The sequence below is a fragment of the Alexandromys fortis genome, unplaced genomic scaffold, assembly GCF_014885135.2.
Source record: "Alexandromys fortis isolate MF-2015 unplaced genomic scaffold, M_Fortis_MF-2015_v1.1 scaffold_300, whole genome shotgun sequence".
Classification (NCBI taxonomy): domain Eukaryota; kingdom Metazoa; phylum Chordata; class Mammalia; order Rodentia; family Cricetidae; genus Alexandromys; species Alexandromys fortis.
In genome coordinates this window covers 694,813-720,257 of record NW_026068183.1, presented here as the reverse complement: position 1 = coordinate 720,257, position 25,445 = coordinate 694,813, and the positions used below count along the sequence as shown (strand labels likewise).

General features: G+C 47.2%; 1 protein-coding gene across 1 annotated transcript in view; it reads left to right on the top strand.

Annotated features, from left to right (window-relative positions):
* The window catches only part of Slc7a14 (solute carrier family 7 member 14), a 103,213-nt gene that overhangs the window by 55,093 nt on the left and 22,675 nt on the right, over positions 1-25,445 (top strand). The window contains exons 2-5 of the mRNA XM_050129244.1: positions 737-1,191; positions 13,861-14,097; positions 17,228-17,445; positions 24,450-24,596. Coding sequence (XP_049985201.1) covers positions 888-1,191; positions 13,861-14,097; positions 17,228-17,445; positions 24,450-24,596 — 906 coding nt within the window. The 5' untranslated portion in view covers positions 737-887. The remainder of the gene's footprint in view (positions 1-736; positions 1,192-13,860; positions 14,098-17,227; positions 17,446-24,449; positions 24,597-25,445) is intronic.

Genomic DNA, 25,445 nt, shown 5'->3' with positions numbered 1-25,445 from the left:
GACCCACATTGGAGCACCGGACTGAAATCTCAAGGTCCAAATCAGGAGCACCAGGAGAGAGAGCACGAGCAAGGATCTCAGGACCGCGAGGGGTGCACCCACACACTGAGACAATGGGGATGTTCTATCGGGAACTCACCAAGGCCAGCTGGCCTGGGTCTGAAAAAGCCTGGGTTAAAACCGGACTCGCTGAACATAGCGGATAATGAGGACTACTGAGAACTCAAGAACAATGGCAATGGGTTTTTGATCCTACTGCGCGTACTGGCTTTGTGGGAGCCTAGGCAGTTCGGATGCTCACCTTACTAGACCTGGATTGAGGTGGGTGGTCCTCGGACTTCTCACAGGTCAGGGAACCCTGATTGCTCTTTGGGCTGACGAGGAAGGGGACTTGATTGGGGGAGGGGGATTTGTTGGAGGGAGGGGGAGGGAAATGGGAGGCAGTGGTGGGGAGGAGGCAGAAATGTTTAATAAATAAATTTAATTAAAAAAAAAAAAAAAAACAAGAAAAAAATAAACCAGTCTCTGGGATGATTATGAGACACGGCACAAGCTTCAGACCGTGATGTGGGACTGGAAGGGAATTCAGAAGGGAGAACAGAGAGATGGAAAGTCCCCATGTTGTGAGCACAAAGAACATTCTCATTGCACCTGTTCAGAGCGTATGCCCAACGTGCCTCCAAGACGTGCTTTGCCTCCCACTACTCTTATCTTCTTTCTTGTCTTTCTCTTGCAGACGTTCATGCCCAAGTCAAGACGGCTTTGGGTCCCACTGGGCCTTTCTTAAAAAGACACACACTCATTGCTCCATGAGTTCAAGGGTCATCCACTAAGACTTCTGTACTCATTACCGTCTTCAAACCTTCACTGCAACCGTACCATTCACGATGAGTGGTTTTCTGGCCTCCGTGGACCCCCGGCGGGTGCAGTGGGGGGCTGCCTGGTACGCAATGCACTCTCGGATCCTGCGCACCAAGCCAGTGGAGTCCATGCTAGAAGGAACAGGGACTACCACCGCACATGGCACCAAGCTAGCCCAGGTGCTCACCACCGTGGACCTCATCTCTCTCGGAGTCGGCAGCTGCGTGGGCACTGGCATGTATGTGGTGTCTGGGCTGGTGGCCAAGGAAATGGCAGGACCTGGCGTGATTGTGTCCTTCATCATTGCTGCCGTTGCGTCCATACTATCAGGTGAGTGTCTAGGAGACAGGGTTGCTTGCTGACCTGCTTGCAGCTCATTCCACTCTTACAGAGAATCGACTGCGACATTTGTTTATTTACGTGATGCAGGGGCACATGCCAGAGCCTGTGTGTGGTGGCCAGAAGACAACGTGTGGGAGTCGGTTCTCCCCTGCCACTAGATAGGTCCTGGGGATTGAACCCATACTGACAGTATGATCAGCAAATGCCCTTCCAATGGAGCCATCTCCCCAGACTCTTCTGGAATAGTTAGCAATGAGCTGTCCAAAGGGACCGTGAAGTGGATTGTCTGCTTTTGTCATCTCCAATGCTATGTAGATAGAGGACTAGGTTTTGGCCTGATTGTAATAGCTTCCATTTTTAGTGGTTTTCAGTACAAGCAGCTATTGGTGCCCAGGCTTCTGGTCTCCCAGCTTCTACCTCTGTTATGTTCTGGTTACTTTGTTTCTGCTTTAACACTTCCTTTCCTGGGAAGATGGGTTGGGTCTCCTAGCAGGAGGAGCAGAGTGCAGGGCCAGTATAAAATAAAGGAAAAGCTGTGCAAAGTAGCAAACACAAGTCAATTACTCTGACTTGACTGGCATTTGAGGTGCTCAAGCTGGCCCTGGGGGCAGCAGCCACACCAGGGGATCTAGGGCTGCTGAAGATATACAACACTGCCCCCTCAGCAACCTCAGGGAACCCATCCCCCACAGGGAGGTCAGCAGCCCCTCTCTCCCTTGGCTCAGGGTCAAACAGCTAATTCAAAAGCAGGATGCCAAGGCCTGCATGTTGGTGATTTGTGGACCGGCTCTCCTATTGCCTTTCTTCCTTCACTTCATTTTCTCGAGAGCTGCAGGCCAGAGCATCTTCCCAGAGTGCCAGAAGTAGGTCAACAAACAACTTGAAAAAAAAAAGAGAGAAAGAAGAAGAAAAAAGGGAGAGGAGAGCATCCTGATTCTTTGTGGCAATGGCAGAAAACATTAGACTCTGCTGGGCATGGGGAGGCAGATTGTATCAGTCGATGGCAGCGAGAGGTCTGGCTCTTTAACTGTTCTGGGACAGCAGTTCTAATGACGTGCACAGCTCCACAAGAAAAGCCCTACGGTACCATAATCCTTATTAAATAGTAATATTTAGTCTCCATCCATGAAGGAGCAAGATAGTTGGCAAACAGCAAACCCAAAAGTATACTGGCATGTTTCACCTAGACTCAAAAGTATGGTGGCACTTTTCAGTTAGTAAGGAGAGATCCATCGGAACTGAGTCTCACAGTCAACGGGACCCATTCCCTTTCCTGGAATCGCCCTTTCTTCTGCATGAAAACTCAACAGATGCGGTTCATGCAGACTAAAGGACTTCTGTCCCTTTAAAATGAAATGCGTTATTCACATGACTGAATCATCCAGCTACTTGAAACAAATAATGTGATTTCAATTCTTCCCAAATTTTATTGACAAAAATTATTCATCACAGATGTATGGCTCTGAAAGGAATATCATTATAGAATTGATTGGAGACAACAGAACAAGAAGCAGGCATCGTGCTAGAGGGCTGTTCTGGTTTCTTCTATGTTGCTGTATTAAAATACCTTAACCAGAAGCAACTTAATGTGGAAAGGGGTTTATTTCAGCTCACAATTCTAGGGCACAGTCCATCATCGTGGGCTAAGTCATAGCAACAGAATTTTGAAACAGCTGGCCATGGGCAGGAACAGGAAGAAGATAAGGCCTTCATGATCACTCGCCTGCTTGGTAGTGCTCAGCTCGACTTGTCCTCTCTAATCTTCAACAGTTCAGAACTCCCATCAGGAGAATGGTGCACACCCACAGCGGCCTGGGTCTTCTTCCCCATCAAATAACCTAAAGACAATCCCCAGTAGACATGCCCACAAACCAACCCGATGTGCACAATCTCTTGTTACGACTCTTTCCCAAGTGGCACAGAGGCTAGGACAGTCTCCTAAGACCCGTGACAGTTAATGAGTACCATACAGCTTTCCCTAGGTCCCTGTCTAGTTGGGTACAGTCCCCAGGCTGAAAAGAATCCTGTATGCGCGAATCATCATCCTTCCCAAGCAATTGCATCCTGGGAGCCCATCCCCTGCCTCAATACTCACAGCACTGTGTCATATCTACTTCTTCATTAACGGAGAACTCGGAACTCAGCCAGCCACTATGAAGCTGAGACCAGTTTGCACCGGCTGTTTGCAGCCCTGATAGGTCACACTGCTTTCTGGCTTTGCGCGCAGTGACGTCACACCGCAGACCTGAAGTCGGCTGCTGTCATGGGATTGGTTGTCTAGCATTTCCCAGCCTCCTCCTGGCCTGGCTCCACTGCAGACTCGGATGTCACTCGGCAGCTTGTCTTCACCACTGCACCAGGCGCCAGAAGAGAAACCTGCCTCTGCCATCTCTCCAGATGGCCCCATCCACCGCATCTCTCCACACTCTCTGACTGAGTCATCCGACTGCTGAGACCAGCCAGGATCCTTCAGAGCCTCAGCCAGGGCCAAAACCAAAATCACTCATGCCAATATTGCCAGATCTGCAATGGGGTTCTTCAGCCAGGTCTCGCACTGTTGTACAGTTTGGTCACAAATGCCCCCTCCCCACAATCTCATTTCCCTGCCCCGTCACCCCCATATCACTTAGAACTTAAGCAACCACCCCACTGCTCCTTAACAATCGCCCAATTTCTCTCCAGCTCCACCCTTGGGAATACTTTTTTCGCTTCTCCTCCCGGCCGCCATTAAAACTTGACTTAGCAGCGTGAGGACGCCGAGTCACTCCGTCGGCGTTTGTCTCCAGCGATAGTTACTGCCTGGTGATAAGAGGATGTTAGAATGACAGGTTTACCCTGTGCCACGCAGAGAGAAAAGAACAATGGGATTAAAAGGGCTTGCAAAGGAGAAGAAAACTGTCCTGAACACCAGGGATGCTGAGGTCGGGAACCCATGAGAGCGATGGTTTCCATGGCGACTGGTTAGGTCAGGAGGGTGAATGTGCACAGGTCTAAGGATGGCCCCAGATGAAGTGTCACAGGGAAACCCATTCTTTTGTATGCTAACAAAAATTAGTGACGATGAACAGACAAGAGAAGGGGTAAGATCAGTGGAAACTGCCAATTTCAGTGAAGTCAGGGAAATTCTGGAATAAAAGTACTAACAAAGTGAGGCTAGAGGCAGGAAGTGACAGCAGAGAGAAGGTGCACAATATAGAATCTGAAGCAGTGTGTGGTCAGAGAGGCTGGGTTTCGGCTTGGAGCCCGGTTAAGCTGCTATCTAGCTGAGAACCTTAAGGAGACCTCTGGAACGTCCCCATTCTGAAAATGTGTAAAAATGTCTCTATTGTAAAGTTATTGTGGATCTAAATGAGATCTTTACCAAGTACCTGGTACAATGCCTAGACCACAGCACTAAGTAACTTGTTCTCTATTGGATGCACCTGCTGTAAAACGTGGGTTTGGGCTCACTGCATCTTTTCAAGCTAGGTGTATCATTCATATATATATATATATGCTAGATTCTGGCAGTTAAATATTATACTTTAGTGTGTGTGTGTGCAGTTGCTGTGTGCACGTGTGTACAGTTGCTGTGTATCTTGCAGTTTGGGGGTCCAAGAGCTCAGCACTAGCTTTCGTTGGTGCCCCCCTGACTACATCTTGATCAAGGCCAGCCTAGGATACATGAAGCTATATATTCCAGATGCAAATCCTTCTTTAAGTGGATGGTTTTGTTTTATAGAGGTGGGGTCTCATTATACAGCATTGATAGGCCTGGGACTCACTGTGCAAACCTGGCTGACCTCAAACTCGCAGAAGTCCACCTGTCTTTGCTACCCAAATGTTAAAGGTACAAGCTGTCACACCTGGCTTTAAATGTGTAGCTTCATAAATGTTTTCTTATAGTTTGTGGCTCTTCCTTTATCTCTGCTTATGTATATTTTAAAATACTGGTGCCCAAGGTGTGTGCCCTGAAATTCTAATTCAGCTGGGGCTGGATGGGGTGCCCTGGGCTGCTGTATCCTTACAATCCCCTAGGTGTCTGATGCACAGCCAGGGTTAGGACCCACATGGAGAGGGAGCTGAGAGGAGCTTTGGATGACCAGCAGACTCTTGGGAAATTTTCTTAACCTCTTAGCTCCATTCCCCAAGCTACAGAAGCCTCTGTGGAGCATGTGGGATTCTAAATCTACTTTCTCTCCAACTTACCGTGACCCACAGGTCCAGCAACTTCCCCAGCTCCACTCCAGCATGTCCACTGCCCTCTGGCCTGTCCCAGGTGGTGGGCATTTTATCAGAGGAAACAGCTTGTACCCAACTTCTCCTCTTTTGTCCAGAGGCCTTATCTGCTCTTTAATAACTCCACAGGCCCTGTGCCCTGCCAAGTCTTCAAAGCCCCTTTCATATTATGTTTTTGATAAAGAAAACCATTTTTTCTTTTTTACCCCCGATTCTTACCTACAGCTCTGTGGAGAGCGGGTGGAAGCAGGATGCCCTGTACAGTTTCGAATGTACTTGACTGCAGATGAAACAAAGTCAAGTTATTATACCCACAGTTCTAGCCAGTCAAAGGCCCAAGAGAGGCCATGAGCCTCAAGAGGGGAAGGGTGTCAAACTTGGTGGGTTTTTCCTCTAGGTTTATGTCGAGTTCTCTTTTAGTCTGATTAGAACTGAACTCACAGGGAAGGAGTAGGAAGAGGCTCTGTCAGTCAATCCAACACTCGCCAAGTTGGCAAGGTTAGGCGTCACTCTGTAGGCATGGAGCGGGTCAATGGCACAAGCAGATACATCCTTAGTCACGCAGTGGAGACAGGATGAACGTAGAGCCAAATGTGCACATGACGGATGGGACAGACAAGAGATTATGGGGCTTGGGCTCTGAACGTGAAAGGCAAAATGAAGTCTAGAATGGAGAAGGTCTGGATGGGTGAAGGACGGTGAGAAAGACGAGCTCCCTCTATCCTAGAAAAGGCATGTAATTGATGGAAGTATTTCGAAATATTATTAGAACAATGGATTTGACAACGTAGCTCTGGTAACAGAATGTGAGGATCAAGATAGAAAACCAGCAAGGAGGACCACACAGAACCCCTGTGGGTGCTGAGCTCCTGTGTGGGCACAGCATCCCCTCCATCCTCACCTCACTACAGGAGTCCTGCTTTGTCCTGCTCTGGGAGAACCCAGAGCCACCGGCAGAAAGAACTTCCTGTAAGTTCTGCAGCGCTTTAGTGAGGACCAGAACTCAGACCCAAGGTTGGAGATTGGGGACCCAAAGCTCTTCCTTTGGACCCTTGAAGCCGGAAACTTTTGCAATAGAAATGGATTGATGAATTGTTACCAGTTCGCTCTGATCATTACAAAAGCAGACAATTAAAATCCATCCCGATAACTCGGTAGGTTGACACCTGCCACTCAGTTTCATGACCTGAGCTTCATTCTTGGGATCCACATGGGAGAAAGAAGGCACCAACACCCACAAGTCATCCTCTGACATCCAACAGGCACCATAGCACACTCATGCCCAGAGAGACAGACAGACAGAAAGACAGAGAGATGTTTTGTAAAGCTCATAACACCAAGTGTATCTTTCTTAGCATTTATCATGTGGCTCAGCATCAGATGAGGGCAGACATGTCTGGCCTGTAAGCACACAGCCATGCGTGGCTGAGCATCGTGATGAATGTGGACCAACACAAAATAGTAAAGATGAGATGATTTTATTGCATGAACTTTGTCCATGACAACATCGTGATACAGTGTGTACTGTGTGCCTCCACCGTCCTTAAGAGTTTCAGTACCTCCAACTTCTCATCGGGTGTGTCCATGGATGAGACACAGGGTAGCACGGAGAGCCCCTATCGAGAGTCTGCCTCTCCAACCTTGCTGGCCTGCTCTGACATCATGTCCTAGGTACTGTAGGCTTCAGCGTCAAGGTCAAGGAAAGGGTTAGGGAGTATAGATATAGATATGGATGCATATACATATACAGGTTCTGATGAGTCCCCACTTCGTCTTTTGGCACAATAAACCATTTTCACTCCCCCAGTGGAAAGCATACTGGAGATGAACCAGGAGAACTGGTGCTCTGTGGCCCCGTTTCCATGATCTAAGGTCATGCCTAGTCCATTGTCTTCTTCCTATAGTACCTCTATCAGTTTCTCTGCCACACTGGGATGTGAAAGTTAGGCTTTCAAGAGGGTGGTAAGGAAATACCGAGCAAATACATACCTGCCCTCTGACCTGGGATGGCCAGCTCTCCGAGGAGTGACCAGTTACATATCTGCTGAAATCTTAATGAGGATAGCAGCCGGCCAAGTATTTATGATTCTCTGGAAACTGAAACTTGGTAAGACCCTTGCTTAATGTCAGCCTTTAATAGTATTATGTTTATTGTACAAACGTTGGACAACAGGCCCTGTGCAACTTCCCACAGGATGTATTAGTGGCTCCTGTTTATGGTCGTCATAGCAACTAAACTCTTGAAGACTCTTATGATATGCCTGGCATTCAGCTGTGAGACAATGGCCCAATCCAAAAAAGAAACAAAAGCCAAAACCCCACTGCTCGTGTGGGTCAGGACATACAGGCACTTGCTCTCGGGCCTGATGACCTGAGCTCCCTCCCTTCTGGGAGCAGAGAATCGGTTCCCACAAACTGACCTCTGACCTCCACACCTGTGGGCACACACAAAAGATAATTTTTAAGACTCGACTAAATAAATACCATTATAATGTTCATTTTACAGATAGCACCACTGAAAGCTGGAAATTTCAGGTGACTTCTGTAGGGTTACTTTGATCCTCTTGGTTCCTGAGCCCATTGTCTGCAAACAGCTTGAATAAGACTCACACTCCCGAATTCCAAACCTACCTGGCACAGAAGCCTTCATCCCCTGAGCTCTGAACAGAGTCAGAGCTGCGGGTCAGTCATGAAGATGTCTCCTAAACTCAGCATCTTCTGGCACCTGGCACCAGCTAAAAGAAAGGTGCTGTCCCTCCACTGCGCAGGGCTTGACTGACAGCCTCGGGAGAAGAATGTCAGTTACTGGTTCAGAGAAGGTCTTAATAGACAATTGCACATTTTCAAACTGCTGATAGTGAAAACCAGTTTCCTCCAGAAACCCAGGAAAACTTGGGGTTCTTTCACATCTTCTGAAGCCCCTAGTAGAGTGGACAGACAGTGCAATGGGACAGACAGACTATTCACCCCAGGCTTAGCATGGTGGGAGCTACTGCTGAACACAGGAAAGAACTCTGAGACAGAGCACTTGACATCTCTGCAAAGAGGCAAGATGGTCACCTGGGAAGCAATTCTGAATGCTGCCAGAGCCAACCAGGCCTGGACCAGAAGTCAGGATACCTGAGACTTCATTTAGCTCAGCCTCTCAGCAGCTCAGGGTCCTTGGACAGGTTACCCCCACTCTCAGTCTCTGTCCCTCTTCTGTGAATTAAAGAGTTTGAATTAAATCACCCGTAGTGGCAGTTAGGATGAAGTAGAACTAAGGGGGGGGGGAGTGTCCCTTGTCTCCCCACAGCAAACTCTCAGTCCTCTCTATTTCATAGTGTCTGAGGACCGGCTATAATTAGCCTTATTCTTGCACCGTCTTGTTGCAAGCCCTGCTCTGTCATTTACTCCTTATGGGACTTCCAATTGTACTTATCCTAGAACATTCCAAACAGGTGGGAATTACAGGTATTCCAGAGTATTGATTCCTCAGCCTTTGGGGAATCTGGGAAATGGCCCCAGGTTAGTGAACTCTACCTGTGAGCTACCTCAAACTTCTACGTAAACCTCCCCATAGCCACAAATAGAAACCTGCAATGTGGGAAAGATGGGTGAGCTCTAGTGACCCATCTAGATCTTGGATTCATCATCTTTAGGTGAATACAATAAAGATTTCAGTAACATAACCATTTTGAGGGTTATGACGATATATGCAAAGTGCTTAATGGAGCTTATACACAGCATTATGGCCAGTAATATTCACTTTTATGATTGTTATTACCACGCTAGCCTGATGAGATGAGAGGCTTTCTTAATGCAGAAGACCTGATCAGGATTCCAATTCTGAAGCCCCAAGTCTACCCCTAGCAAAAAGACTCAGGAGGCAGGCTTCCTGTATGTGTGTCTGCAGTTGGACCAAAGGGAGCACACTTTCACCCTTGAAGGTATCTAACCCAAGGAATTATCTTTCCTACAGGGATAGTCCCCTTCTATAAGAGAAAATGGTCTGGGCCCCAAAGCAAAGTGATAGCCAGACATACAGAGCAGCAAGGCACGGAACTACCAAATGGCCATGGGATAAACAGCTGGGAAGGAAAGCCAGTGATTAAGAGTTAATGCCAACATCAGGGGCCTGAACTATGTCACCTGGGTCTGACTGGCTGACCACAGCAGCTCAACTGCTTTGAAGGTGCCAGTTTATCGGCTTCGCACATGGGCCACTCCTTCTATCACCTGTGTCCAGGGACTGGCCCTAAGGGGTCACAGCCACCCAGCGGGATCAGAGAGCTTCCAGCATATTCCATTGCACTATGCAGGAAATAAGGGAGCATTGGACAGAGCTTCGTTAAATGGCTACATGCGAGTGGGACTGAAGGAAGGGAGCAACAGTGGAGAAAGGGATGAGTGTAGAGCAGACAGAAAGGAAGGGCAGATTTTCACAGCAGCAAATAGGACGTGGGTACCTGTAAGTCATAGAGACTGATGAAAGGCTACCTAGGGCATGGGGATGGCGGCTTCTAAATACTGAGACAAACGCCACAAAGTAAAGGGTGGCATTTGCACGAAGAAGAGGAAATGGCGGGAGACTGAATGGGCCCTCCGTCTGCTCTCGTCCTAGCTACAGCCCTGGCTGTGCTACGGAGAACACATGGCACATCGTGGCACGCTGTGATGAGCCACAACTGGCCATCTTCACAGATCCGGTCAAAAAGTTCCTTCCAAAGTAACTAAACAGGGGCTGGAGAGATGGCTCAGTGGTTAAGAGCACTGACTGCTCTTCCAGAGGTCCTGAGTTCAATTCCCAGCAACCACATGGATGGTTCATAGCCATCTATATGAGACCTGGTGCCCCCTTCTGGCTTGTGGGCACACATGGAAGGAATGCTGTACACATAATAAATAAAATTTTAAAAAAAGTAACTAAACATAGATTCACAACTTAAACTTAAATGTATATATTGTGAGGGAACTCCTTCAGAGGACACATGGACTATTAAAGTCAAATCGAAAGTCTTTGTAGCTGGCCAGTGGCTACATGCAGAGCTCACCCAAATCGTGCAGCCCCGAGGCTTATAACACAAAACTCACATCCTGGGTTGGCACACTTCGGGTAGCAAAGACAGCAAGAAGCAGAGCTACTGAAGCCAAAAAGCAAGTAGAGTACATTTAGGGACCTCCCCAGCACACCCTGTTTGGGCAGGTGGATTGGGTCTGTCTTTGCTCCTGTTTTGCCAGGCATTGCTGTCTATGAGCTGGGTTCCAAGGCCTGAGGGTTTCTACCAAGGTGTCTGTCAGCTGTGCTGAGGTCCAGGGACCTGTAACCTTCATGCACATGCAAAAATCTGTCCTAAAGCTATTCACTCTTTCTGTTTTAGAATACATTCACTGAAAAACATTGACCATATTCATATATCTTGAGACATGGATTTTAAATTGGTCCAGTTTATAACTGGTTATTTTATGTATATATGTGAGAACATGTGTGTAGGCATTTGTGTATGTACAAGTGCACATCTGTGTGTTTGTGTGTGTATAGTGCACATCTGTGTGTTTGTGTGTGTATAGTGCACATCTGTATGTTTGTGTATGTACAGTGCACATCTGTGTGTTTGTGTGTGTGTGTACAGTGCACATCTGTGTGTTTGTGTGTGTACAGTGCACATCTGCACATGTCCATAGAGGTCACAGGGCAACTCCAGTAGCATTTCCAGGCTCCATCTATCTTTTTTTTAATTTTCCTTTTGAGATTGGTACTCTCACTGATCTGGAACTCAGCAGGCAAGGCTGGCTGGCCAGTGAGTTCCAGGAATCCTCTTGTCTCCACCTCCCCACTAATGGGACTATAAGTACAAACTACCATGTCCAATAGTGAGCGTAGCTTGAGCCATGATTACTAACCATAGCACAAGCTAACCACAAGAAAAGCTTTAACGCATCAAGTGAAGGAAACTATACCTCCAGTAAGCTCCGAAATATTTTCACAGATGGCGATTTCAAGAAAAAAGAATAAACAGGCTATTCATGCACTTAGTGATCCAATTATTAAACTCGACCTGGTTTGGGGATCAATTCTCTATTAGGGTAGCTTGCTTTCTTATTTAAATATAGATACATTGGTACCATGGCTTGGGGGACTTTTTACTGTCAGGTTTAATAACCGATGGTGTCAGGCTCTCTCTGACTGATGGTACTACCCGCCCCTGAACTGATTTGGCAGAAAAATCATAAGTCTCTTCTTTGACACGAAGAAACAGAGGCAACCCAGACAAATTGCTTTTCTTCCAGACACATTTGTAAAAATTGCCTGGGTTTCGGTGACAGGCAACGGGGTGACCAAGGTTGCTCAGGTAAGAGATGGTGGTGGTGAGGTGGGAGGGAGCTGTAGCCGGATGCATCACGCCCTGAAAGAAAACCCACAATTTTCTTGGCTACCTAATAGCATTGGGAAGAGGGCATGATGACAAGTTCGCTAAGTCTAGCCCCTCCAATTTGAGGCTAGAAAAGTATTTCTTGGGACCCAGAAACCTGCCGCTCAAAAGAGCCAACTGCGATGGAGACAGTCCATCACATGACATGAAGAAAATAGATGATTCCAACACGGATCGTACTATTTCCCTCGATAGCTAGGTAACTTCTCCTCATGTCCCAGTACCAGGTACATTTCAAAAGGACTAGTCACCTGGTAATATATGCAGTCCGTCTTAGCCCCACCGGAAATGTACCAAAGAAACAGATGTTCCATGAAAACTAAAAGACAGGTGATATCCATGCAGCAAAATGCTGTATTTGGTGAGGACATTCTCAAAGACATGCCTGTGGTTCAGTGACGAATCACTAGTGTGGTCCAGCGCTGACTCCCTCTTGTGGCTGGGGCTTGGAGGATAATGAACAGGAAGCAGGAACTGGATAGCGAGGTGAAAAATCACTGGATCATCCATCAGCCCATCCCACCACCCAAGTGCAGCCCTGCAGGTCCTAAGACTGAAGAGCTAGAAATTCCTTCATTAACCATTTGCATTCATGGACTCAGTGAGTAAAGGCACGTGCTGCCAAGCCCCACAACCTGAGTTCAAGCCCCTGGAATCAAATGGAGGAAAAAGAGAACTGACTCCTGAAAGGTGTGCTCTGGCCTACAAATACACACACACATACACACACACACACATACACACACACACATACACACACATACGCACACTCTCACACACACTCACACACACACAAAGCTTTAAGACTGTTTCAGAAATTCTGGCGATTTCCAATGAAAAGTCATTTAACAATTTTTTATGAACTGGCCACCAACTCAGAAGCAATTTGCAAAATCAATCATTCTAGCACATTACAACTCAAAGTTATACTAATTTGATATTTAGATACTGAGAAATGAGTTATAAAATACTTTAAATTTTCATTTTCTGTAATTAATCTATTGTTTTTGTAAAAGCAGAAAATTTTATGTACACAGTAAAAATGATGCAATTCATACCTGTCTTAGTTAAGGTTTCTATTGCTGTGATAAATCACTGGATTTTCCTAAAGAAAGATCATTCTCAATAGTGGAAAGCTTGTGCTGATTGCCTTCCCAAGTACGATGGTTAAAGTGTTTGGAAGTCAAACATGGTGAGGCGTATCTATAATCCCAGCCCCTGGGAGGAAGAGGTGGTAGGATTATCAGAAGTCAGAGGATAGCCTGGTCCACAGAGGGAGTCAAAGGCTGTGTAAGGCTACTACCCTCGCTAGCTTTTGTCAGCTCTAATCAACAGAGAGTCGCCTGGGAAGCGGGAGTCTCAGTTGAGGGTCTGCCCAGAGCAGACTGTCCACCAGAGAATTTCTTGATTGACATGAGGAGGTCAGGCTCATTGTGGACAATGCTACAGCTGGGCAGGTGGTCCTGGGATGTAAAAGAAGGCCACTAAACATGAGCCAGAGAGAGCAAGCCAGGAAGCGTGTGCTCCATGGTTCCTGTCTCAATGCTTCTGCCTTGAGTTCTTTCCTGACTTCTCTTAAAAATAGATTGTGAACCAGGCATGGAGGCACACACCTGTAATCCCAGCACTCAGGAGGCAGAGGCACGTGGATCTCTGAGTTCGAGGCCAGTCTGGTCTACATAGTGAGTTCAAAAATAGCCAGGGCTACACAAAGAAACCCTGTCTTAAAAAAAAAAAATAGATTGTGACCCGGAAGTGCAAGCCTTTCTCCCCATGAGACTTCTGGTCAGTGTTTCATCACAGCAACAGAACCAATCTCGAAAACAATGACACCCCTGTCTCAGAAGGTCCAAAGAAACAAACAACCAAGCTATGTTTCTAGGAGGTAAGGTTGGAAATGTCTGTAATAGGCTTAACTGTGTCACATACAGCCGTTTGCCTTGTAACAATGTTTCAGTCAGTGACAGGCACCAAGATGTTAGCTGATCTCCAAGAGCCCACTGCCTGTTTTGTTTGTCCCTTGCAGGTGTGTGCTATGCGGAGTTTGGAGTTCGAGTCCCCAAGACTACGGGATCTGCCTACACCTACAGCTATGTCACTGTTGGGGAATTTGTGGCATTTTTCATTGGCTGGAACTTGATCCTGGAGTACCTGATTGGCACGGCAGCTGGCGCCAGTGCCCTGAGCAGCATGTTTGACTCCCTAGCGAACCATACCATCAGCCGCTGGATGGTGGACACAGTGGGCACCCTCAATGGCCTGGGTGAGACCGCATCAACCTCTCTCCTAACATGCAAAGTCATGAGCGAGATGGATAGATGTAGTGATGGCGTGAGCAGGCCTGCTTTTCTTCCTGCCCGGCTCCCGCATGGTTAGCTTTACACTCGGAATAACAACACACAAACTGTATTCTTTTAAACACTGCCTGGCCCTTTATCTGTAGCCTCTTATTGTCTAATTCTTACATCTTGATTAACCCATTTCTAATAATGTGTGTAGCACCACGAAGTGGTGGCTTACTGGGAAAGATTCAGCATGTCTGACCTGGTGACTGGCTCCATGACATCTCTGACTCGGAGAGAAGAAGCATGGAGATTGCCTCACTTCCCTCTTCCTCCCAGCATTCTGTTCTGTCTACTCCACCCACCTAAGGGCTGGCCTATCAAATGGCCAAGGCAGTTTCTTTATTAACCAATGAAATCAACACAAAACAGAAGACCCTCCCACATCAGATAGTTTCCCCTTTAAGAACACAACTTGGAGGCTGGAAAGATGGTTCTGTGAGTACAGTATCCCCTGGGCAAGCTGAGGACCCCAGTTTGGTATCCTCAGAACACACACATCCTGATTTGAAAAATATGTCAAGAACTTTAAATACTTCTTTTTGTTTTTACATGGCAATTCTTCACTCTAAGGAATTATTCTAAGAATACATTATACATAAGATTCTCATCCCAGCCTTCTTTTTAAAGCATACACAGCCCTTATCTGAGATGCTTGGGACCAATAGTTCTTTGACCTTGGGGTTTTTAAAACTTTGGAATATTTATGTCTACAAAATAAGATGCTGGGGGGCTGGAGAGATGGCTCAGCAGTTAAGAGCATTGCCTGCTCTTCCAAAGGTCCTGAGTTCAATTCCCAGAGACCACATGGTGGCTCAAAATAAGATGCTGTGACTGACCATTGACACCTAGGTCTAACACAAAATTTATTGGTTTTTCATATGGCTCTTAAATACATAGCCTGAAGATAATAGTATTCAATTTGTTATACAAAGCTTCATTGTATGCGTGAATCTTATTACTCAGGGCACTGTGGAAAGCACTCAAAACTTTTCAGATTCCATAGCACCTCAAATTTTAGACTTTTAGGTTATGGGTGCTCAATTATAATAATTTTGAAAAATTCTTCACTGGGACAGTTGGCCATGTGAATTGTGGGTACATATTATGTGCCTGACAACTAAAAGGATGACTGAGGAGGATTTCACATAGACTGTGTATTAATATGCAATGTAATGTCACCTATCAAAGACACAGACTGTACTGTGCATGTGTCCTGCCAGTAACTATACAAAAATATACTAATGCAACCAAAGGGACTGGGGAAACTCCACCAGCAATCTCACTGCAAAGTTTCTCCCACTTTTCCTAAATAAATGTTTTCACATCCAAATAATTTTTTGGAGGGGTAGATGAGACAAGGTTTCTCTGTGTAACATCCCTGGCTGTCCTGGAACTCACTTTGTAGATCAGGCTGGCCTCAAACTCAGAGAGATCTGCCTGCCTCTGCCTCCCGAGTGCTGGAGTTAAAGGCATGTGCCACCACTGCCCAAATCTAAATAAAAAAAAATTAAGTAAAAAATGGATTCCAGTACAACCAGCACCCACAAGGCATCTTATTACTGAGCAGGAGCTGAGTGGGTGAGAGATCAACTGACCAATGCCAAGAGGCAGACCATCTGTCACTTGCCACCAGCTCTCCACCCTAATGCCTGGGGTATTCGTCCATATTCACAGGATTAGGAACTGGGGAGGCTTTGGAGTCTTGCCCCAGGATTTCCCAGGACAGCTGGGGATGGAGCTCAGCGGTTCGTGCTTACATGGAGCATTTGAGACCTTGAGTTCAAACTCCAGAGTGCATGTACACATGGTGGGGATGAAGGGGGAGAGGAAGAGGAGGTAGGGAAGGAGAGAGAGGGAAGGGGCATGGGATGGGGAGGCGACCCCAAAAGAAAATCTGAAGCTTTGTCAAACCACCTGTCTTCGGTGTGCTTACCTCAGAAAAGATTTGACAAAAATGCTGACCAGGGCTGAAGAGATGACTTGGTGGCTCAGAGCGCTGGCTGTTTCCTGAGGCCATGAGCTTAGCCCCAGCATCCACGTCAGGTGGCTCACAGCCTCCTAGAGCTCCAGCTCCAGGGCATCCGAGGCCTATGGCCTCTGCAGGTACCTGCTCTCATGTGCACAGACTCGTCCACAGGCACACACAGAGAGACACACAAATTACAGATAATAAAAATAAGCCTTCTTTCGGCATTGCCGATCACCCCCAATGCCATGATAATAAGGAGAAAGATCAGGGCTGTATTCTGATTTCATAACATTTTCATTCTGAAATGACCCCAAAATCGATCCTCCATCTCGCTCCCTCTGCAGATGAGGTCCAGAGAGATGAGGCGTTGTGCCCAAGGCCGCACTGTGGGCTGTTGGCAGGAGTGCAGCTGGAACCCAGGCTTCCTCCCTGACTGCTAAGACAGTGCTTCTTCCTCTCCATAGAGGGCAGGCGTCCACTGGCTAGCGGACAGACCGAGCCAGCAGGACATGCTCACTGGACATTTGCTCTCTGTGACCACACACACACACACACACACACACACACACACACACACACACACACCAAATGAGAGAGAGAAGAAAAACTCTTGAAATGACTTTTCAAAGTGCTCATTTTGAAGCTTGCTAATAAAGAAAGATTGTGACATGGGATAGAAACCTTGCAGATTGCAGGCTAACAATAATAAAGAGAAAGAAGCTTTCAGAGAATGTATCAGACTTATTTGTGTGCTACAAATGTCCAAGATGCTCTGACTTCCACAGGTACTTTGCAGCTGTCTCATTACATGCTCCAAATTTTGATCTATGGTGTCACATAGCCTTATCTGTGTCCCAAACGTCCTCATTTGCAAATAAACACTTATTCCTGCTCATGGACCATACAGTGAGACAGACAGATAACTGACTGACGACAGACCGACAGAGCCTTTGCTGCTCTTTTTGAAAGACTAGCCGCTGCTCTACTAGTCATAATAGCAAGACAGATGCAATGAGGTTGACTGAGTCACAGGGCCCTTTCTTCTCTTCAGACAATGCTAACCATGTTTCGTCCTGTAGGGAAAGGAGAGGAGGCCTACCCAGACCTTCTGGCTCTGGTGATTGCTGTCATCGTGACCGTCATCGTGGCTCTGGGAGTGAAGAATTCTGTGGGCTTCAACAACGTCCTCAACGTACTGAACCTGGCAGTGTGGGTGTTCATCATGATTGCAGGCTTCTTCTTCGTTAATGGCAAATACTGGGCTGAGGGCCAGTTCTTGCCCCACGGTTGGTCAGGGGTGAGTTTTTTCCACGCTGGGAACAGGCTAAGACACGTCTTCAGGAAAATGTCTTTTTTTAGTTGGGAATGCTTTGAATAAGTCTTTTGATTCTTAACTTGTTTCCAGTCTCACTGGCATGTGCTGAGACCCCAGTCTACACACATAGCAGTAACCTGTTAGATGTGGTGTGCTCTCTCAACATGCCTACCTCCATGCTACATGCTGTGTGCAGTATCTCACCATAGCATCACAATGACCTCAGGCAGAGAACAGTCACACCTGGGCCTGCAGGATGAAAGCCTCGCACCCAGAGAGGGCCAGTAGCTCACTGTTAAGCGCTGTGCCAATGGCAGAATCAGAACCCAAAGCCAGGAGTATTGGATCCAAATGTGTAGAAACAGCTCAGTTCTGCTAAGAGCAGCAGCCATGCGCAGAAATAGACAAACTGGTAAAGGAAGCCAGGAAGAGTGGGTGAAGGGGAAGGGCTGAGATTGCCTGGGTGTAAAATAAGGGCAAAAACTTATAATCACACTCCAACATCTAACCCTGAAAAGAGAGTCCTGCTGGGGTCTGGGAGCAGCGGAGTGACCGCTTCAAGTCCCACCTGAGAGGCACACAGTCTGGCTAGTATAGTCTGGGGGACAGGAGGGCAAGCTTGGAGGAAGGGACACCTTCAGATTCCACCCCAGGACCTGGTGACAGTAAAAATGTCAGTCTTGATGGTGAGTTCCTTATACTAAGGGGCGGTTCTCAGTCCCACTGACTTTTTTCTACAGTGTAGCTAGAAAATACTTATTTTGTGGACTTATTGGTAAATAAATTCAGACCTTTTTGAGCTTAAGTCAGGAATTTTCCAGATGGCAGCATCTCAGAAGTTCCCAAGTCCTGTCCTCTCATTTCACAAGTGAGTGACTATCCAGAGGCCCAGAGAACCAGGTCCTCCTGGTGTTGGGGTACAGCGCAAATGGAGGACTCTGCTCAATTTGCTTTTGTAGCATTTGCTTAGACTGGTTTTCCTCCAAGATGTCCAGGGATCCAAAATCATTCTTGGAGAACACTCAAAATAACCTCTGTTATTCTAAGCTATGCCATGCTACTCATCGCAGAGAAATAAGCTAGCCACTTAAGCCCAAACTGTGAGTCTTCTGCTAATCCGTAAGAATTCCATAGACCCACAAAGCACATCCCTGCTCTCTGAAATGAATAAAGGCTGAAACTGGTCGAAACCAGAAAGAGGGACAAAGAAGCACTGTTGGAGCCTGAGTCTACATCTCTTATGATACAAATTGTTCTTTTCCTATCTCCGAAGAGAAACAACAAATTCTAGGAGTGGAAACAAGGAATGTCTCCCAGCCTGGACTGAGTTTTTACTGTAACTAATGAAAGTGTTCTCACGGTTTTCTCCGCACTGTGAGGGATGACTGGGCTGAGGGCTTACTGGAAGACGCTGGGCAACAGTTCACTTCTGTGTTCTCAGTCCTTCTCATTATCAAGGGAAGAGACAAACTCCATCAAATGTTTGCAGAAAAGGAGTCCTTGGGTGCCTTTGTGTGGCACTGTGAGACCAATGCCTGTCTGCCATGCTAGCTGCTGCCCATCAGTGCTGCATCAGTGCTGGCCTGCGCTTACAGCCGCGGTCTAAAGCAAGCGGAGTTCTCTCCTACCATATGCTTGGAGATCCCAGGGTTCTGAGGACTGGTAACACACTTGGTCTCATTTCTCTCAGTCAGTCAGAGCAGGGGCTGTGTGATTCCCAGGCCTTTTCTTCCCTTTTTTAGTACCCCGTGTATACTATGCTGACCCCTCCCCTCTAAGCATTCTTAAAAATAATAATGAGGAGGCTGGGAAGATGGCTCATCAGGTAAATCACTTGCTGCATAGGCAACAAACGTGGAGATCAAAGTTCAAATGCCCATAACCCACATAAATGCCAGCCAGATAGGCATGGTAGCCCATCAGTAATTCCAGCTATTGAAAGTTTGAGACAGGGTATCCAGGGCATGATAACAGGCTGAACTGAATATGGTGGAGAGCAACTGAGGAAGACTTAACATCAATATTGGACCTGCACAAGCAGGCACAAGTGTGCATATGTACACCTTCACGAATGCAAGCACACATACATGCTCACCTACACACGCAGGCACACGTGTGCATATGTACACCTTCACAGAGGCAAACACACATGCCCATAAATCACAATAACAATGAGGTAACTAATCTTACATATTTTCTTTAAACCTTTGTGAAGATTTAGAATATTGGAATTTCTCTCTCTCTCTCTCTCTCTCTCTCTCTCTCTCTCTCTCTCTCTCTTTGCATTCATGGGTATTTTGACTGCATGTGTGTCTGTGCACCATGTTCAGGCAGCACCTGCAGAGTCCAGAAGAGGGAGCAAATCCTCTGGAACTGGAGTTGAGTGCTGGAAATCAAATCCCTGTCACATGGAAGAGCAATTGCTTCTCTTAACTGCAGAGCCATCTCTCCAGCCCCTGAGCTGAAAGAGACATTAAGCAATGACAAGTTCATATCTTCTCTCAGACTGAATGTGCATACCCACACAGTAGCTCAGCTCCTGTGAGGGCTAGGAGGAGCGAGAGGCCTCTGCACAGACACTCCTTCCCAGCTGTGAAGGAAGGAGCAAGGGGCCTCTGCAGAGACACTCTTTCCCAGCTGTGAAGGAAGCGGATGGATCTTTTTATCCTTTCTTCCTGGGTCTGGGGTCTTCCTGTTCTGGGGTCTTCATCCTCTTCAGGGCATCTTCTTCCCACTTCGGGGATTCTGCATCCTTCCCCAATCAAGAGACCACTGCTTCAAGAAGGAATTATCAGACTGGCTTTGGGGGCCCTGGTTTATGCACCCTGGGTCTCCCTTGCATTTATAGAAAGAAAACAAGGACTAGACTTAGAGGTAAAGGAGAAAAAAAACAAGGACCCCCTCACACTTAACGTCTCTTTGTGACAAGATCTTTCAAATAAATGCTTCATTTCTTCTTCCTAAGAGCCCAGGGAGCATCACGGCTCTCCCCTTTCAGACCAAAATGGCTCACGTTTTATCCAGACGACAGTGCTAGTAACAATCTAGTAGAAATGAATCCCAGCCTTGGGTGAACCAAAGTCCACATTTATTCCACCGTTGCCTGGTTTCTACCACTTGAGGCCTCCCAGCTTTGTCTAACCCTCTGGTCACTGACCCCACCTAGTAACTCCAGCAGACTTGTCATTGGTCACCAGGAAAGCCTGACTGGGAAATTGGATTTTTAATGTGCATCTATTATCCCTGAAGGAAGCAAGTGTGCAAGCCTGTGCTGTGACGTAAAAAGCATTTTCTGAGCATGAGGGACAGCGTGGGAGCCGCTATTGTTCACCTTCCTGCTCCCTGCCTGGCCTGGGATTGCTGCACCGTGCACATACTCCCCCGTGAACAACCTGACCTTGCTCTTTTGCAACTGTGGTATCAGATCATTGTTCTTGTCCAGCCAGGCCACTGTGAATTTAAATCATGCATCGCCAAAGCCTGACACCTTCTCATGACTCGATCATCTGCCACAGTGGTGAATGGTCCCCACTCTTATCTAACAAATGTCAGGGAAAAAAATGTTTTCTCATGTAGCATGAATGTCTATGCTGCTTCGGGAACTCCTGAACCCCACTGTAAAACTAGGGGGTTAGTGCAGAGTTCCAGTAACTTGGCATGTGCTGTGCTTTAGGTAGAAGGGGAAGAGGAAACGAGGTAGGGTTTCATAAGGATACTGTCACATTGGTTTAAGCGCAGCTCTCAAGTGCCATGAACGGGTTAACGAACAACCAGTCCTCTGGCAAGGGGGGGGGGGGCTCACAAACCTCTTCCAGCCACCTCCTTCCAAAGAAAACAGCTCAAGGAATGGTTTACTCACTTAAAGGTTCTGGGTCAAGTGCTTCTTTGGTCTTGAAGAGCTTAAGAACAACAAACATTTTCCCCTATATCAAGTGACTCCGGCCCTCAGTTGAACCCCTGCCCCCATCTGCAGTTCCTCAGCCCCTGGACGGCGTTGGATGTGTGCGCCCTTTATGTTATTTGTTCTTGATGCTATCTTATGGTTTGCCTTTAACCAAATAAGATATTTTACCAGCACAAATAGCCCCCAGGAAAAATAGTCCATAGTCAGAATTTGCAAAGAATTCCGAAGACCTCCAAAGGAAAACTATTACTTTCCGTAGTCTCCTTGTCTGGATCGTCTGTTGGAGCCTATTAACACATTCCACTGTCACTGAGGATGGACTGCTAACAGAGCCAGGGCATGGGGTGGCTAAAAATGCCATTACCATTGTCGTCTTGTCTTGTCGCCCTGGCAGTAAAATAGATAAAGGGGCCTCGTTATTTTCTGATGTCTGAGGCTTCTCAAGACAATGCAGGAAGCCCACCTCCTCCCAACACCTCACAAACACCATCCAAGCCGGGGAGGCTCAGCTTTTAGGGACCCTGCACACTGAGTAGCAAGCCCCTCACGACAGTGCTGTTGACAAGTAAGCTAGCAAGAGCTTCTTCTCTGCAGAGCTGTTGTCAGGGTTAGCCCAATCTGAATTATCTGGGCAAGCACCCACACAGGCCTCACCACACGCAGGTTTCTTATGTGTTACTGGTATCGCAACCGTAAATGTCACTGGCCAGATGAGATCTGGGGAGAGAGAGGTAGGAATCAGCTTTTATGATCAAGCCTTCTCAGTTTTGTTTTGTTTTTGAGGTTCTTTGTACTCACACTTGTTTACAAGAGAAAGAGAGTGGAGAGGGGGGGGGAGAGAGAGAGGGAGAGAGAGAGAAACAGAGAGAGAAAAACAGAGAGAGAGAGAGAGAGAGAGAGAGAGAGAGAGAGAGAGAGAGAAGAAATAATCTTATCAGACGGTGTACACTGGTAATCCCAGCAGGCTAGAGACACTGTTAAGCAGGTCATGTCTTCGAGAGCAACCAGGATCTCATAGGGAGACTTTGTCTCAAAACAAAATAAAAAACTAACTCAACTAAAAAGTTGATCTTTCTGCTAATTTAGTTTTATTTTCCCTGTCTTATTAGGCTGAGTCTATTTGACCTGGTGTGTTAAATTCACCCCATATTTCCTCTTCCACCCTGGTCTACCTCCACTTTTCCCATCTGTCCAGTATTCCAGACTCCTTCCTTGCTCAGCATGTAGGGTTTAGCCAATAGGAGAGATTGCCAGACAATCAACAGATGGAAAGAGAGCAAGGTCTTGGTGTTACCGCCTCACCCCTGCCTGGCCCTGGCTCCACACTGGCTGTGTGCTCTGCTGGCCAGCCCAGCTCCCCATATCTAGTTCTCATTGGATTCCAGTACTACCATTCTGCGCTGGGCTCCTACACTTATAGATGGCAATCTTGCTTCAGCTTTCCTAGCTGAAGCTCTGGTACTGCCTGGATTTCTCCTCATCCATGTCTATATTCCCTTCATCAGTTTCATCCTCCCACCACCCCACATCGTCGGTGTTGAATTCAAATGCAGAAGGACTCTCAAACACCCAGTCTTCGATGGATCTGGTCTTTCTTCAACTTCATAGCTTTCTAATGCAACATGAGCCTATGCATCTTCATCATCTTCACAAGTGCATGTCTCTCTTCCCAGCAAGATCATACTTAATTTTCTAGTGTCTAATCAATAATTGTCATCCAAAGCCGGGTGTGTAGTACAAGCCTTTAATCCCAGCACCAGAGAGGCAGAGACAGGTGGATCTCTGAGTTCAAGGCCAGCCTGGTCTACAGAGTGAGTTCAGGATAGACTGACTAGTGAAATTATAAATGGGATTCCTTTCCAGAAAAAAAATTCACAAATTTCCCATAACCAGAACTGCTAGGCTGGGAGACTGGAACCTGACCATGACAGCTGAGAGCCTCCGAAGGAAACTGCCTTGCTTTCCCCATGGCCAACACGACTCCGGACTGCTTGAGAAGCTATTCACATCTGCAATGCGTTGTCCTGCTTGTTTCCGGCATCTAGGATTTTGATTTGTGCTTATGAAGGAGTCTGTGCAGAAGTTAACACTTTGGGCTAGAATCCATTTGTCACGTCCTTTACAAACCACACGTGCGGAGGGGGACAGGTGGTCCACTCTCCACACGCCCTATCCTCCTGCACCCCTCTCTGAGCTTGGAGCTGTGTCTTCATCCAGAACACACCATCCATCTTCAAGGGCACCCCAACTATTTAAAGAGGCACATTTTCATTTTCAGTAGATAGGCTAGGAAAGCCCACTTAAAAGAAAGCCATGTGGTCCTCAATTGCAGGGTATTAATGACATCTTAACTGAAGGCCTGACCACCCTTGGAGTCACCTAAAATCCTGCCGACAGACATAAGCAAAGTTTCTGGTTGAATGGAATTCTCCCGGGCACTTTGTCCAACTGCCTGCCTCATACCCAAAGAAGCAGAGAGTCAAACAATCTCATCTCCCCATCTTTCCTTTAAAGGCACTAGAAATCCAAGCCTCATGGCCCCCAGTCTAGACACCACCACAGAGGTGCAGAATAATACTTTGTTCAGAAGTTTATGCATCTCACCCACAAATGGCCAGCAGCTCATATCCAGTGTATCCCCCCTCACACAAAACCTAGGGTCTCATGCGTGCTAGTGAAGGTTCTCCACCCCTGAGCTACCCTCTCAGGCCTCCTCCACGGTGCCGCCTGCATATTTTGTACTTTAGGTTTTATTTTCACCTGTCAGCACTCAACCACGATGTAAGAGATTTTTGGAAATGCGGAAAGGTGGGTTTTTTTTCTTTCAAAAAGAATTTGTACGTTGACTAACCCACTTCTTATTTAGCCAAAAAAATTCTCATCCGTTTTTATCACACGAGGAAATGCCCAGAGTCATACAGCAGAGTCGGGTAGAGCAGAACTGGGCTGCTTCCTCCTAAATCTTCCACAGCTCCCCTGTGCCATTCAGGAGTGTCTACAGAGCACCGGGCTGTCCTGGGCACCACGTTTAAGCCATGGTTCTGCCCTCATCTGAGCCTGACAGATGTCATCGTCTTTACAGGTGCTGCAAGGAGCAGCCACGTGTTTCTATGCTTTCATTGGTTTTGACATCATTGCCACCACTGGGGAAGAAGCCAAGAACCCCAACACATCCATCCCGTACGCTATCACCGCGTCCCTGGTCATCTGCCTGACAGCGTATGTGACTGTAAGTACCACATGCTGACGGGACCTGCGCATGACCTTTGCACTTTATTGTGACAGATGGCTGGCTCTAGAGCTAAGAGGTTCAGTATCGTGGTGCAAGTGCAAGGACGGGAGATCGATCCTGAGAACTCGCATGGAGCCCAAAGTCAGGCACGATCGTTTGTGCTCATAATCCCAGCACTGGGGAAGCATACAGACAGATGCCTGGGCTCACTGACAGCCAGCTCCATGAGAGACCCTGTCTAAAAAAAACGGTGGACAGTACCTGAGGAGTATTTAAGGTTGTCCTCTGCACACACACCTGTACACATCTGCACATGCACACGCATGCTCACATTCACACTCACACATACATATACACGCTCACAACAGCAACAAATGTGGCTGTGGGATCGACGCCTCCTCTCTCAGGACATGGACTTCTCACTCCGTGTTGGTGCATGCACACTGTTCCCTTGGGTCCCCTGTTGCTCTACCTATCAATGAGAAAAAGAAACTCGGGAGAGAAAATCCACCGGCCCTCACCTCAGCCTGTGCCTCTCACGTCTCCTTCCCCACCCTTTCCTATGCCTAGGGACAGTGTGCAAGGAGTGGGCTGTCGGCCAAGCAAGGCAGGTCATAGGCTGGCAGTAACGGGTGGCCTCAGTGCACAGCCCTCAATGCGCTTCTGTCTTCTGGGAGCTTCCCGGCAGTGGAGAAGCAAGGCTCCCACAGAGGGAGCAAGAGAACACGCTGTCCTTGGGAGACTCCCTCGCCCTGAAATCTGGAGAGAAATGCAATTCTTTTCAGCTTGGTCTCCTAACACCAACTCAAGCTCACCCTAGGGGTTTCCCTCAGAGCGAAGCCTCCA